The 13656-nt window shown below is 31.2% G+C and overlaps 1 protein-coding gene across 1 annotated transcript; it reads right to left on the bottom strand.

Moving 5' to 3' along the window:
• Nucleotides 1-480: 480 nt before the first annotated feature.
• LOC145304813 (uncharacterized) lies at nt 481-10180 on the bottom strand. Its single transcript, XM_080146711.1, has 8 exons — nt 10106-10180; nt 9547-9619; nt 8809-8927; nt 7565-7659; nt 5621-5704; nt 4176-4301; nt 3740-3817; nt 481-1430 (listed from the first exon to the last, which is right to left on the bottom strand). The coding sequence occupies exons 2-8, from the start codon at nt 9558-9560 to the stop codon at nt 1275-1277; spliced, it is 672 nt and encodes a 223-aa protein (XP_080002837.1). The 5' UTR covers nt 9561-9619; nt 10106-10180; the 3' UTR covers nt 481-1274.
• Between the last annotated feature and the right edge of the window lie 3476 nt (nt 10181-13656).

Here is a 13656-nt window from a genome sequence, read left to right as displayed (position 1 = left end):
AGATGCATAAACCAGATAACTGCCTGGCCAAAGTGGTGGGGATCTTTTTCTTCTGCTAGCAAAGTTCTTTCTTATTTTTTGTAGCGACTTGGCTGTGTTTATATTTCCAAAGTTATTATCTGATATTCAAAAAAACAATTGAAAGTCGGCAAAGAGTTCCAACCCCATGAGTAGAGTTACAAATAGCTCGTGCCCCCTCTATTTTTTTATTTATTTCTAGACGTCTTTCAGTCTTTGGATATCTGAATTATTTTTGTTAAACCTATTACATATTAATATGTGTTTTAACAACAAATAGTTTATTGATAAGTTTTGTTTTCTGAATGCAATGTAATTATCATTTATTAATATTTAAATTAAATATATATGTTGTTATGTCTCAATAAATATTAGAATTTATCTTTAATTTTGGCATCTTTAACTTTGGGCTACTTTTGAATGATATTATCCTTGTTTGGAGAAAAAAAATTACAACATTACTAAGGCTAAATATATATTCAATTTATCACAGTTAAGACTTTGAATAAGTAGTTCTTACATGGTATATATGTTTTAATTTTTTGGACATTAGTTTTACTTAAACTATATAAAATAACTGCTTTTAAATTATCTTTAAAAAAGCTCATGTTACATTCATTTTAGAAATTCAAATCATGTATTTGTTCAAGATTTAAAAAAATACAATTATAAAAAAAAATTAAATTAAAATGAAAACAAAATCAAATTAATTTATTTTTATTTTTAGAAAAAATTATGAAACCCGTTACTCAAGAATTGAGCATTCATTAGTATCATTTCATTGTAATCGAAGCTTTTCTATATTAAGGGTCGGTCTGTACGTACGTACGAACGCCCGTTGTAACAAATAGCTCTTAATTTATACACGTTAGAATTATTATATCGATTTGAAATTATGCATGATCATTCCTATAACAGTTAGGTTCAATTTCAAAAGCTTAGCAATTCTATAATTGTTAACAGAAAGTCAGTAAATTTAAATTAAAATTTTACCCTAACCCCCACAGCCACAAAGAATTAACATTATCCCCTTATGAGATTCTATCATCCCCAAATGAAAGCTTGGATGTCCTTGATTATTTAGTATTACGAACATCATTATTTAAAAATGGTATAACATTAATATTATCTTGTGGTAAACATTTTTTGGTTAAAATCTTTTGATGATATGAATAATACATTGTTTTAAAATTTCCCAATTATAACAATTTAACATATAGAAAAGGTGTACATAAAAATTTACAAGAATAGATATATTATCCTTTTACTGTTGTTATTGAAATTTGGATATGTAATTCATCAACAATTTGATTGGCATCTTCTTTCTCCTGGCTATCATTGGTGGCATTGGATGTTTTAAACTCTTGGTGGTGTAAACTTTCTGCATCCACAAGATGTCCACTCGAAGAATCCTGAAATTAAATTTAATTGATTATTACCCATAAAAAAGCGCAGTAATCTCAATCTAACGAAAAATATATAATGATCATTTGATACTTTGGCGTGCATTTGGTTTTGTTAGCAAAATTTTGACACCCCCTAGAACCAAAATCTAAGGAGGGTGTAGAAGAGTGTGCTTATAAAATAAATCCTTTTTTGCGTAGCTCGGTATTGGTATGTTAGGGCTATTGTTTTTATTGGACAGTAAAAGGAAGGGATAACATACACAAAAGTCAAGCGACCTTTGATTTCTATATTAACACTTTTGTGTCAACACCGCCCGCCTCCCCTCCTATAAAAAAAAATAATCTATCATTATAAAGTTTAATGTATTTGTCATAATTTCACAATAAGTCTTTTTAGGTCAAACAATACAAGTTTTTGTAAGCACAGTTGATAAATAAAATATAAAACAACTGTTTTATAGACAAGACATGACTAAAAAGTATCATAGGAAAATCCCCAAAATTAAATATACGCTGAGACCTACTTTTTTAAGCGAAGCATATGTTTAGTTTATAAGGGTCTCTCTGTATGTTTCTTTTATGAAATTGGTTATTCATATACAATTAGTCCTCTTGTCCTATAGATGTATAAGCAGAGGGGAGTTTATAAATATACAACCACCTTGCAGCCAAGGGGCTTGTAATGCTAAAAAAAGTCACACATCCTTTAATGGGTTTCCACTACTTGGGCCAGGTAGTTGTCTGGATTATACAATACATCTCTGCTTATAGATTTCATGATTAATCAAATTCTCACAGAAGTTTTAAAGTCAAATGGTAGCTTTCACTCAATTTTTGCACAACCTAAACCCACTCTCCACCCGTATTTCTAATTTAGAAAGCATACATACATATGTCTAGCCATGCGGGTCTTATCCCTACGAAATAATATTCTTCCGGGGCTCATAAACTTTACTTAACCTAAACGAATCTGAAATAATCATTAAACATAAGTTTTATTTCTAAAAGTTTGTTTTTGGTATATATTAGAAACTATCTCTAAACTGATTGTCAAGAAGAGTATTCATTTTTAAAAGTATTATGTTTAAAAAAGCATAATTTATTTAGAATTAGAATGAGATATAAAATTTCACCCACAAAAGTTATTGATCTTGTCATCCTCGTTTATTATATACAGTTTATTAGAGTATATAAATTATGATTTGTTGATTGACAAGGAACTCTTGCATGCAACTTGCACTTGCGGTAAACAACATTTTATTTTAACATTTATACAACAGTAATAATGATGAGGGATCTACAGGGATAAGACAAGGGGCGATAAATTGATGTACATCCAAAATGATGATACACAAAAGTACCCCATATGTAGAATACAATTAGTTGTTGAAATGCTTAGACAAAATTCAAAAAAAGTCCCAAATTTGTTAAGCAAACAAATAAGAGAAAACCGTTATTATAAAACTTTAGCGACTAGTGTAATAAACAGCCCATTGCTCATCGATTAATTTTGTGTACACTAGATGTATAGGTACTTACAAAGTACAAGGCTAACACTTAAAACTCATAACTGTGTTATTAAATTTTATAAAATGTATGAGTTTTAAAAAATTTTGTTTAGACCCAAATATACAGTTTATTTAGAAATAACCCCACACATGTCGTATTTTGCAGATTTATGATAATTTCATAATAGTTATTTCTAGCATCGTATTATAAACGGCTTTCCGCGGATATAGAATGTACAATTATCTTATGGTTGTACATTTTTATAGTCGTAGAAAGATGAATATAATACGATGCTAGTCATAGTTTTTTCGTATGGATGAGAACCGGTCCCTATCCACCGGATTCGAATGAATACGAGAAAGTATTTTATTTTTATAAACACATTTCAAGACATAATAATAAAAAAGAACATAAATATATGGACAATGGACATACTTCTTTTAAAGACTTGATCATAGAGATGATTAGATGACTTTATATCTAATTGTCCTAGGAATTCATATTATAAAAATCAAGTAAATAAGATGGTTATATTCTGTAAAATATTGATTTTAAAAGCGAAAAATCACTAAAAAAAATAGCCCATAAGGAGAAATGCTTTGATTAAAAAGATCTAAAAGAGTTATTTATCGCATCGTATTATAGAACGCTTCCTGCGAATATAAAAAAAAGAAAAACTGTAAGATCAAAACTAGTTTTGTTGGCCCGGAGGGGCCGAAGGCTAACAAAGCTGGTATTGATTTTATGATTTTTATTTTAATACTCGTAGAAATGCAAAACATGATTTTTCAGTATAGCTGAGTTACCTCTTGAATAGTTGACATTATGCTGGTATTATCATCAGCTAAGTAATACATATCATAGATCTCATAACAGTGATCATCCTAAAAATACAATTAATTAAAAAAATAAACAACGATGACAACATCCATAAAAGCGACGCTTTAAAACGGTAGTACAAACATAACATTAACACTTTTGAGAGAAAATATGTAGAAATAAATACAGCTAAAAAGTTAAAGTCATACACTCTGATAAAGTGATGCTCGCAGCTGGCTTAAATAACTATAACCCCTCTACTCCATCCCCTCTCCTCCTACTAAACGAAATAAGGTCCATATTAGCAAACTATATTGACGACAAATTTTCTCCTGTCAATATATCCACATATTTCCTAAATCCATAATTATCAAATTGCCAAAAGGGGGGTGGGGTTGAACAAAAAAAGAATGTATAGCTTACTTTAAGTTCCGGAAGGCCACCAGCAAGGAAATGATCCTCTGACTCCGAGAGTTCTCTGGCACGTTTGTAGCTGGGAGGTGGGTACAGGTGGTCCACTAGGGTTAGCGACCCACGGGACTTCCGAACCTGGAATAATAACGAAATTATCAAATATACATTAAGTCTAGAATCAACATGCAAATGCAAAGGGGTGTATGACTTAAATACAATACACAGCTAAATCATGACTTTGAGAGAAAACTAACATAAAAAAAGGATTTTTTACACGTATACGCGCGCTGCACTATTTCAGCTTAATTTTAGGTCTTATTTTGTATCTCGACTCAACAGATATTTGAACAATGGTTGTGCCACAGGTTGTTGCTGACGAGCGACTGACGACCCCTGGTAAATAATCACATTCACATTAAAAGTTTCTAAACTTACATAAGATTAAATTGTGACCTAGAGTCATAGACGTCCAAGGGGGAGGGGGGGAGTAAAGGGATAATTAACCCCCCCCCCCCCCCCCAAGTAAAAAAGCTTGGACGCCCCTGCCTAGAGTCATGTAATAATTCTATTTATTTTTTACTAGCGAAGTTACTATACAAGCCATTTTGTCTGTCATTCAGTCGTATGTTCGTTTTATTATCTAGTAGCGAAATATGATCTCCCTCTTCATGTTTCAAGAAGTTTTAAATCTAAATAAAGTAAAGAGTAAATAGTCTAAATTAAATTAAACTAAAGGTTGGTTATATCTAAATAAAAGTAACATGATGATTGTCCGTCTATCAATGTTTGTGTGTGTGCTGACTTCTGTACTAATATGGCTAGTTATAAAGCTTCTTATAGGTTCCAGAAAGGTTTTCATTTATCTTGGGAAAATACCTTTCCAAGAATACTTAGATACCTTACAATTACTCTTTTTTAAAACGTTTTTAAGTGCAAGATTAAAATAAAAGAAATAGAAGGAAAACCCAAACTTTATTTGTATATGTACTACATATAATTAATTATATGCATATAATTAATTACACCCCCCGTGTCTAATTATAAAAAAAATTATTGATAAAATAAATATTTTATTGGATATCAATATTATTTCTGACATATTCAGGGTTATACAGCACTTTTCCTCTATCGTATTATAAACAGGCTTCGCGGATATTAAAATGAGATATTTTAGGATTAAAACCAGTTTAGTTGGACCTGAGGGAATTAACTGGTATTAATACAATGATTTTATTTATTTTCTTAAGATGTTGTTTACAATTGGATATGATACATGACTTTTCAGTATGGCTCGGATCAAGTTCTTATCCAGCGGATATTAATCGGTTTCGAAGCCAAACAGGAAATTAATATACATCCCTTTAATAATAAGTTTGGATACTACCAGTTTTGAAACAACCATCAAAAATCAATAAAGTTTTTTAAGCTAAAAAAAAGTATAAAACTATGGGTACCTGTGCATACGATGGTGGCGGGTCCTTTTTCTCTTCAATTATTGACTGGCTCTGTCTTCCCCATAGTTGTATCAGTGTTAGGTCCTAAAAATAGTTATATTATTACATAGATGTTGCACCAGATTTTAATGTACTCTGATAAAGTAATGCTATTATCTGGAGAAATCCCCCATCCCCCCCCCCCTTTACTAAATCCCCTCCCCTCCTACTGAGTGAACGAGCTGGGTAATAAAAGAGGTCCATATTTGTAAGCTAAACTGACTATATATCCATGTTTATCCTATATCAATTGTCCTTAAAATTAATAAAATTTGTTCAATGTTTTTTACAACCTTTACAAACAAGAATAGAATAGAAAAACAAGGAATTAACATATCACAAGTCTTCCGTTAACACACAGTTCAATTTGGTATAATCTGGTTTTATTTTCATTTCAAAGAATTTCTAAAGTTCAAACAGAAGAATTTCATAATATTTGTCCGGTTTAAGATGTCTACGGAACTTTAAAGTAAAAGAACAAAGGGGGCATGAGCTATATGTAACTTTGTACACATGTCCCGATTTTGTATTTAGTCTTCAAAATCAGCTAATAGAGTCAAAAATATAAAAAAAAAATAGAAAGACATACGAAAAGGGTCTCCAGCACTTGGGCCAGGTAGGGTCCTGAACTATACATCTATACTATTTATTTACGAAACAATAACTTGAATAACAAAAGGTAAATACACAAAACAAAATAAAATAAATCAATTAGAATGAATTTATAATCCAGAAAGGCTTCGAAACATATTAATGTCCGCTGGGTTAGAACCGGTTCTCAGCAATACTGGAAATCACCTATGTCATCGTTTTACAGACAATGTTCTTCGAATAATAAAATGATAATCCTAAAATTAATACCAGGTTAGTTACCATCTACGATTTTTTGTGCTTCATTGCTTTTGAATGTTGCCATCCTTGATTAAATGTAATTAAAAATTGTAAATATAGTGTCTGATTGTTCTCCTAACATGTTTAAAAATACAGAATTACATCTCCTCTGCGAATGTTTTCATGTTTCAAAGCTTTAAAGAAATTTTTTCCTAATTCAAGGATAACTTTACATCAAAAGAATTGGAATTAGAACAAAAGTTTTTGTAAGGTTAACTTTTGTGTACTTTTTCCTTTTATATGTAATTTTGTGTGTTATGCTAACTTTAAAACTTTTAATGCTGTTATGAAAATTTAAAATAGAATTACATTGTTGTGTGTAGTTAGTATAAACAAAGCTTGTGGAAAACAACCTTTTCTTCAATAATGTTTGTCTTTCAGTATCATAGAAAACTTATAAAACCTGTGAAAATTACCTAGGAGAGCGTGGCAATTCTATAACTATGGCAAGTACTTTAAAACAAATCTTCTTTAACATAAAATAATTATCCTCTAAATTTTCAACTTTTTAAATTATTTCTTATGGTTAACAATTCTTCTTAAAAAGTAACAGGATGTCAGTCTGTCTGTATGCCCGTTATTAACTTATGAAGGATTTCTTAAAGACTGAACTAATATGGTTATCTTTTTCACATCCAATAAATAGAGGTTTATAAATATAATTGGTGAAGGTAACTCCAATCTCACAAGACAAACCGCCCCTAGAAAAAAATTACCACCCCTCCCAACAAAAATTTCTTTTTAACACTAAATTTGAATGTGGGGGATTGACTTCTCCCTCCAATCACCCTTCCCTAAAGTGAAGCACTCAAAGGTCTATAGGGGCCTAGACACTACAGCTAATGCATAATGAATCACCAAACGAGGATGGCAACATCCATAGATGAATCATATTATAGAAAATGATCAGGAAACCTTTCTCGCGTATTTTCATATTTATTAATATTAAGAAATTTCCTTCATAGGATAGAATAAGTGAATTATAGAGTAGTTTCGCTACTAAACGGTACTTGCCCCAAAAAAGTGTCTCCAGCAGCAGAAGGTGAGAAAACAGATCAGCATCAGACATGATAATAGGATCAATAATACAAGGCTTGGGTGCTGGGTGTCTAAATACAAAACATAATGTCAATGAATCACTCTAAATCACTCTATATTTTAAAATTTATATTAATTAAAAATTTAGAAAAATTTATATATTATAACTTGGATGTTACACATTAATGTACTCTGAATAAGGAATACTCGCAGCTGGCTAAAAAAAAGATAATACCGTCACCCCTTTTACCCCTCCCCTCCTAATGGATAAATGAACGGGTCAATAAACGAGTTCCATGTCAGCAAGCTAACATTTTTTCCCTGACATATTATCCACGTATATCTATTAGTACAAAAGACAAAAAAAGATTTGTTTACTAATTTTTTAAAGAATAAGTTAAAACAATTAAAACTTAAACTAAACAAGGATAACAACAATTAGAAGAAAACATATTTTATCAAAGAAAGTACAGCTGTGAACAAGAATATTAGAGCAAAAACTCAAACGTTTGTGATCTAACTTTAGTGAAAGCTGGTGGTTTGACAGACGAAAATATGGACAAAATTAATATTAGATTTGATTCGCTGCTAAAAGAAAGTATGATTCAAAATAAAACAAAAAGATCATGTTTCAAAGTCAAAAAGTTTCTTGTATAATTTTCAAACTTTTGAGTAATGTGCATTTTTATTATGCATGTATTTAATTGTTTCAAATAATCTTTATCAGCAACAATTAATACAAATTAGATTACCTAAATAACTTGATTTATTAGTAAAATAATTCAAAACGTTATTACTTATAATATAAGTTAGTGACATTATGTAACTATTTATCATAATAAAAATTGTATTATTAGATTACAAATAAAATTTATAAGAATCACTGGTTTATTTAATTGGCAGTGTTTTATTAAATTTATGTCGTACTAGGGGCCCTTGAGGTGACGTGGTAGAAGTCGACTCCCCCCACCTTTTCACTTTCAAAGTTTCGGCACCCTTGTAAGAAAAGAAAATCAGTAAGTCATACAGAAGCGCCGCCTAGCAGGAATTTATAAATATTATCGGTAATTTTTGGCGATTGGGAGGGTGGTGGTACCCTCCCCAAAAATAGCCAAAAACTTTTCCAGGACCTTTGAGAAGCTACACTGTAAATGAGAACCATATCGGTAAAGACATCTAAATATGGTACGTTCATTAGAAGATCATTATTGTGTTTTTACCTTTTTTACCAGATTGTTCCAGAACTTGGAGGTAGCTGGTCAAATTTTTAGGTTCTCCATCAGGAAATATTCTTCTAAATGTTTCAAGAATTGATACTGATTCATTTAGAGATAGCCTGACCAATTCAGTATATTCACTAAAAATTAATAAATCAACAAGGATGACAACATCCATAAGTGGCGAAGCACAAAAAAAACATAACAAACCAAGAAAGTAAAGCAAGCAAACGGTCGGAGATCATTAATAAAGAAAAAGAAAGAAATAGAAAGCGGCTAAAAAGCTGCTTCAAAGCTGTTGAACTGCTATGGATGTTATATACACAAAAATGCTCTATAATAATGTGAATTTTGTCAAGTAAAAATCAGAGGTTTAGCTTTAATAGCGGCTGAGTAAATCTCATTTCTCCTATAGCGTTACAGACGGACGGGTGGACTGTCGGACTGACTTATAGACATAGTGAATTGCTACTAAAAACTAGAATTATATTTTTGAGTGGCAGTTCTTATTTTTAACATTTGCAACCCATACTCGAACAAAATTATTAACATTATAAGTATGACATACAATGTCACATACAAACAAAATAAGGTTATGTCAATAATTTCCTGGACCTATGAGAAGCTACGTTGTAAAGGAGAACCATGTCGGTTCAGTGGTTAGCGATAACAAACAGAGACACACAGACAGACAGGCATCCTGTTACTTTTATTTATTATTATTTTGTATGAACATTCCTGCTTGGTTGTAACATCACTTTAAACTTTATTTCACAGCACACAGAACTTATTTGTAAATTCTTTCTATGCAAATCTGAAAATTATCGACACATATGATTTTACTCAGGAGTACCAAGGTTGATGTTTAAGCTAACCTCGAGGTTTAATCAAATGGCAGATAAATTCATCTTGCTTCCAACTTTTTTATGCTACTAAAGACAGAATTGTTATATGAAAATTAAGGGGAAAATAAATCGTTAATCGTAACTTCCCAGGAAGGGAGGAGACTTTGGGATGTTTATTAGACTAGTCCCCGAAGTTTTATAATAACGTTTTTCCTATTCAATCTTTGGGTTCATTAAATTGAGTGACCAAACGTTTTAACACTCCACTAATTGTAATATACAAGAGGGGGGTTTTGTGAATCATCATTGTGGATTTACATCAATATATCGGCCATTTTCTTATCCCTTCAGATCACTGGTATCTTACCCACATTTATTACAGATAAATGTTTTTTTTGGGGGGGGGAGGGTATTTCTATTAATTGTTTTTCATAGTAAAATGTATATGTGTCGACCTGGTGAAATCACTGTACACACGTCCCCTCTGTCTCACAGTTGTATAGTAACTAAGCTAAATTTAAAAACTAACTATAGTAAATATATATATACAACAAGTTCAGAGAGACATACTTACATTCTAAAAAAGAAGATTTCAATAACAATTTAATTCAAAATTATTCAATTGCCTATCCCAAAATTCAATGGTTAATTTACCATTAATCTCCGCTGGGTCAGAACCGGTAAACGGCCACACTTGAAAATCATTTATTGCATCGTATTACAGACAATTTTCCACCAATATTTAAATAAAAGTCATAAAATTAGTACCAGTTTTGTTATTCCTAGCTTGCTTTCGGCCCCTTGGGGCTAACAATCTAAGTTTTCAGGAAAGCTTGAAGGTGATTTCCCTATCCGCGAATGCTTACCTCGAAATTCTAGAGGCGATGTCACAAGTGAAGAAAGTGAAGTTTAATAAATCCATAGTAAAAATTCAAAGATTCAATTGATAAGCCATATATAAACTATAAGGAAGGAAATTTTCTAAATGGCTTCGAAACCGATTAATATTCGGTAGAATAAAACCATACTGAAAAATCATGTAACTTATATTTTTTATTGTAATATCCGCGGAAAGATGTCTATAACATGATGATAACTGTTATGTTATTTTTAATGATTTTAAGAAACAATGTCTTGATTCTTGAGTATTTGAGGCAACTTTTAGGTTTTAAACCGAAACTTAGGGATAGGTAAATAATATAACAACAAAATTAAATAGATCTATTTTTTTTTATTTAGAAAATGTAAAATTATTAAAAATCTGCTAAAAAGGTTAAATGCGGGAATAGTTGTTTATTGTATCATATAAAAATTAAATTGAAAGATTAAAACTGGTATGCATTTTATGGTTTAAGATTTTTTAGAAATTGCCTCGAATACAGCGCCACTAACAGCTACGGATGAAGCTTTGCTAAAAAAAATTATCACCATTTTTGTTCCTTATTATTTGTAGGGACTTCCCGTATATTTTCAAAAACTATTTGTTAACATTTTTAATTATCTGTTTACGTCTAATGCATACTCAATATATAGCCAGCCGGCTGCCTAAACAGAGAAAAAAGGGGACGCGGGGTTGAACAACTGCGTCTTGACAAAAAAGCGCAGCTGCAATCAAAAACAAAAGTTATTTGATAAAAGACACTTTACAAATGATCTTTTTTCATTTGATGAGATGCCACTAGCCTAGCAGCCACTCTATAATTTATAACTTATGTAAAAGCATTAATTTCATATTAAGTTGTCTATAATGATAAGTCAAATATATGATATCTTTACATAACATTTTATCAATAAATAATTTTTTTTATATGATTGTGTAATTAACTCATTACTCTAAATTAAAATTCTACGTAATAATAAATCAATAAAAAAGGTTTGAATTTTTTTAAAAATTATTTTTGTAAAAATCCTGACTCCGCATAAAATCAATTAATATCATTAATGGATTTAGATTATAGGTGGATATTAAGACAGGGGAAATTGTCTTCAATTAAGGTTGCTAACATGGGACTCATTTATTGGTTCTTTCATCCAGTAGGAGGGCCGGAAATGGGTTTTAGGGGGTATGTAATTTTAGCCCGCTGCGAGTTTCACTTTATTAGGGAACCTGAAAATCTGGTGTAACTTCCAAGTAATAATATATCCAATAATTTACACGGGGGTCAAATCTAAAGACTCTAAATGCTTTACTTTTTTACGCAGCATTTTCATGTAAGTTTTTAAAAAATTATTTAAAAAACAAGGTTAAAAAATTCCAAAACACCAAGCACAAACCAAATATAACTGTAACCAAAATAAAGAAAAGAATCAGCATAAATATTCTTATTGTAAGGTTAAATGAATGTCTGTTTGTCTTTTACAAATCTGTTAATTATAGAAAATTTTCGCATTCAAAAATGCCTATAAATAATTAAAGATTGTTTTGCTTGGAGCCTGCAAGAGTTAAACACATTGTGTAACAAGTTTTCAAACATGAAGAAGAAAGATAAATATAGTACAAATGGATATAGATTATATGTGAATTTTATCACAGGGAAAAAAATTGTCGTCAATTTATGTTGCTAACATAAACATTACTTACTGGTCAGTTCGTTCATCCTGTAGGAAGGTAGTGGATGGGGTAAAGGTGTGGATGAGGGCAATCGTTATTTCGGCCAGCCACAAGTTTCACTTTATTAGAGTACATGATAATCTGGAAAAAGATCCAAGTAATAATAAATCCATTAGTACATAGTATGTCACGTACGTATTTTTTAGTATCTTTAACTTGAACACTAAAATTTAAGTTGTCTTACACAAAAATTGTTAAATAAATTGTTAGAACTCTTGGAAAACTGACCTTTCTGGCAGATTATCTGTCACGGCTGCCACATCGTCGCCGACACGGCGGCCAGCCAGACGGCCGTCCCAACAGTGGTTGTATTTCCCGGCACTCTCCATTCGAACTATAGTGCATTGGGGTCAGTAATTTGTCAGCTTAGGGAGCCGCAGTGTCGGCGACGCTGTCCGCAGACTGACAGATATCTGCCAGATAGAGGTTTTTGACGAAGCACCTCCAAATACCAAGCGGAGTCAAAAAACAGAATTTTAACTCGTACGTCTAAATAAAAATCTATGTAAATTGGTTACAAAATTGCAGGATACTTTGTACAAGGAATATAGATTATAGAGATGCTATAAAAGTTTACCTTGTTGTCCTAGGAATCCGTTTTCCAAAAATAAAATAAATAGGATTATTATATCATATAAAAAATGTTGAATAAATTTTTTTTTAGAAATAGGCATGTTTTATATTACATTGGCCACTAAAGTTTTATATACACTATTTCTCGTTCATTAGGTTAATAACTTTCATTTAATCTTGATTTCAATTGTACAAACTAGTAGCTTCTAAACATTTCCACAAATAATTTTACAGTAAACGTATTTTATTTTTCGTAATTGGTTTGTACATCAATTGATCGTTCATTGTCTTATCCTTCCTTAGGATCCCTCGTGTTGTATAACTTGTGATATGACCACCCTTGTATTTGGCAAGGACATAAAGCACATTACGTACTAGGAAACTTTGTACTATGATGCTCTCATTGGAACAAACATTACAGGATTTTATTCTATTTGTATCATGAACTGATGTACTTTTCAGACCTGAAACTTGACAAAATAATGACATATATCCCGGTCATACATTTCAGATTCCAGAGTTCGCGATTTGAAAAAAAAATATCTTTATATTATTACGAATTAAATAATCTTGCAAGCATCGCTTTTATCTTATAGAGAAAAATAGTAAATATAGCAAAAACTGAAATCTGAAATTTGTGTCACCCTTCCAATATGATTCATGACCGCTACGACCGCGAGACGTGGCATTACTTGGTACCCTATTGAAACTTATATCATTGTGCTGTCCAGGGGCGAGAATGAGGGGAGGGGGGGATTGTCAACACTCCCTATAAAACTTTGTAAATAAATTTGAAAGGCTTTCCTTTCTCTTCTTGCCCAT

Source organism: Acartia tonsa, chromosome 2 (genome assembly GCF_053477335.1).
Source record: "Acartia tonsa isolate MP-2025a chromosome 2, ASM5347733v1, whole genome shotgun sequence".
NCBI classification, from domain to species: Eukaryota; Metazoa; Arthropoda; class Copepoda; order Calanoida; family Acartiidae; genus Acartia; species Acartia tonsa.
Note: the sequence above shows the minus strand (reverse complement) of the source record. Positions and strands in the feature narration are given on the sequence as shown.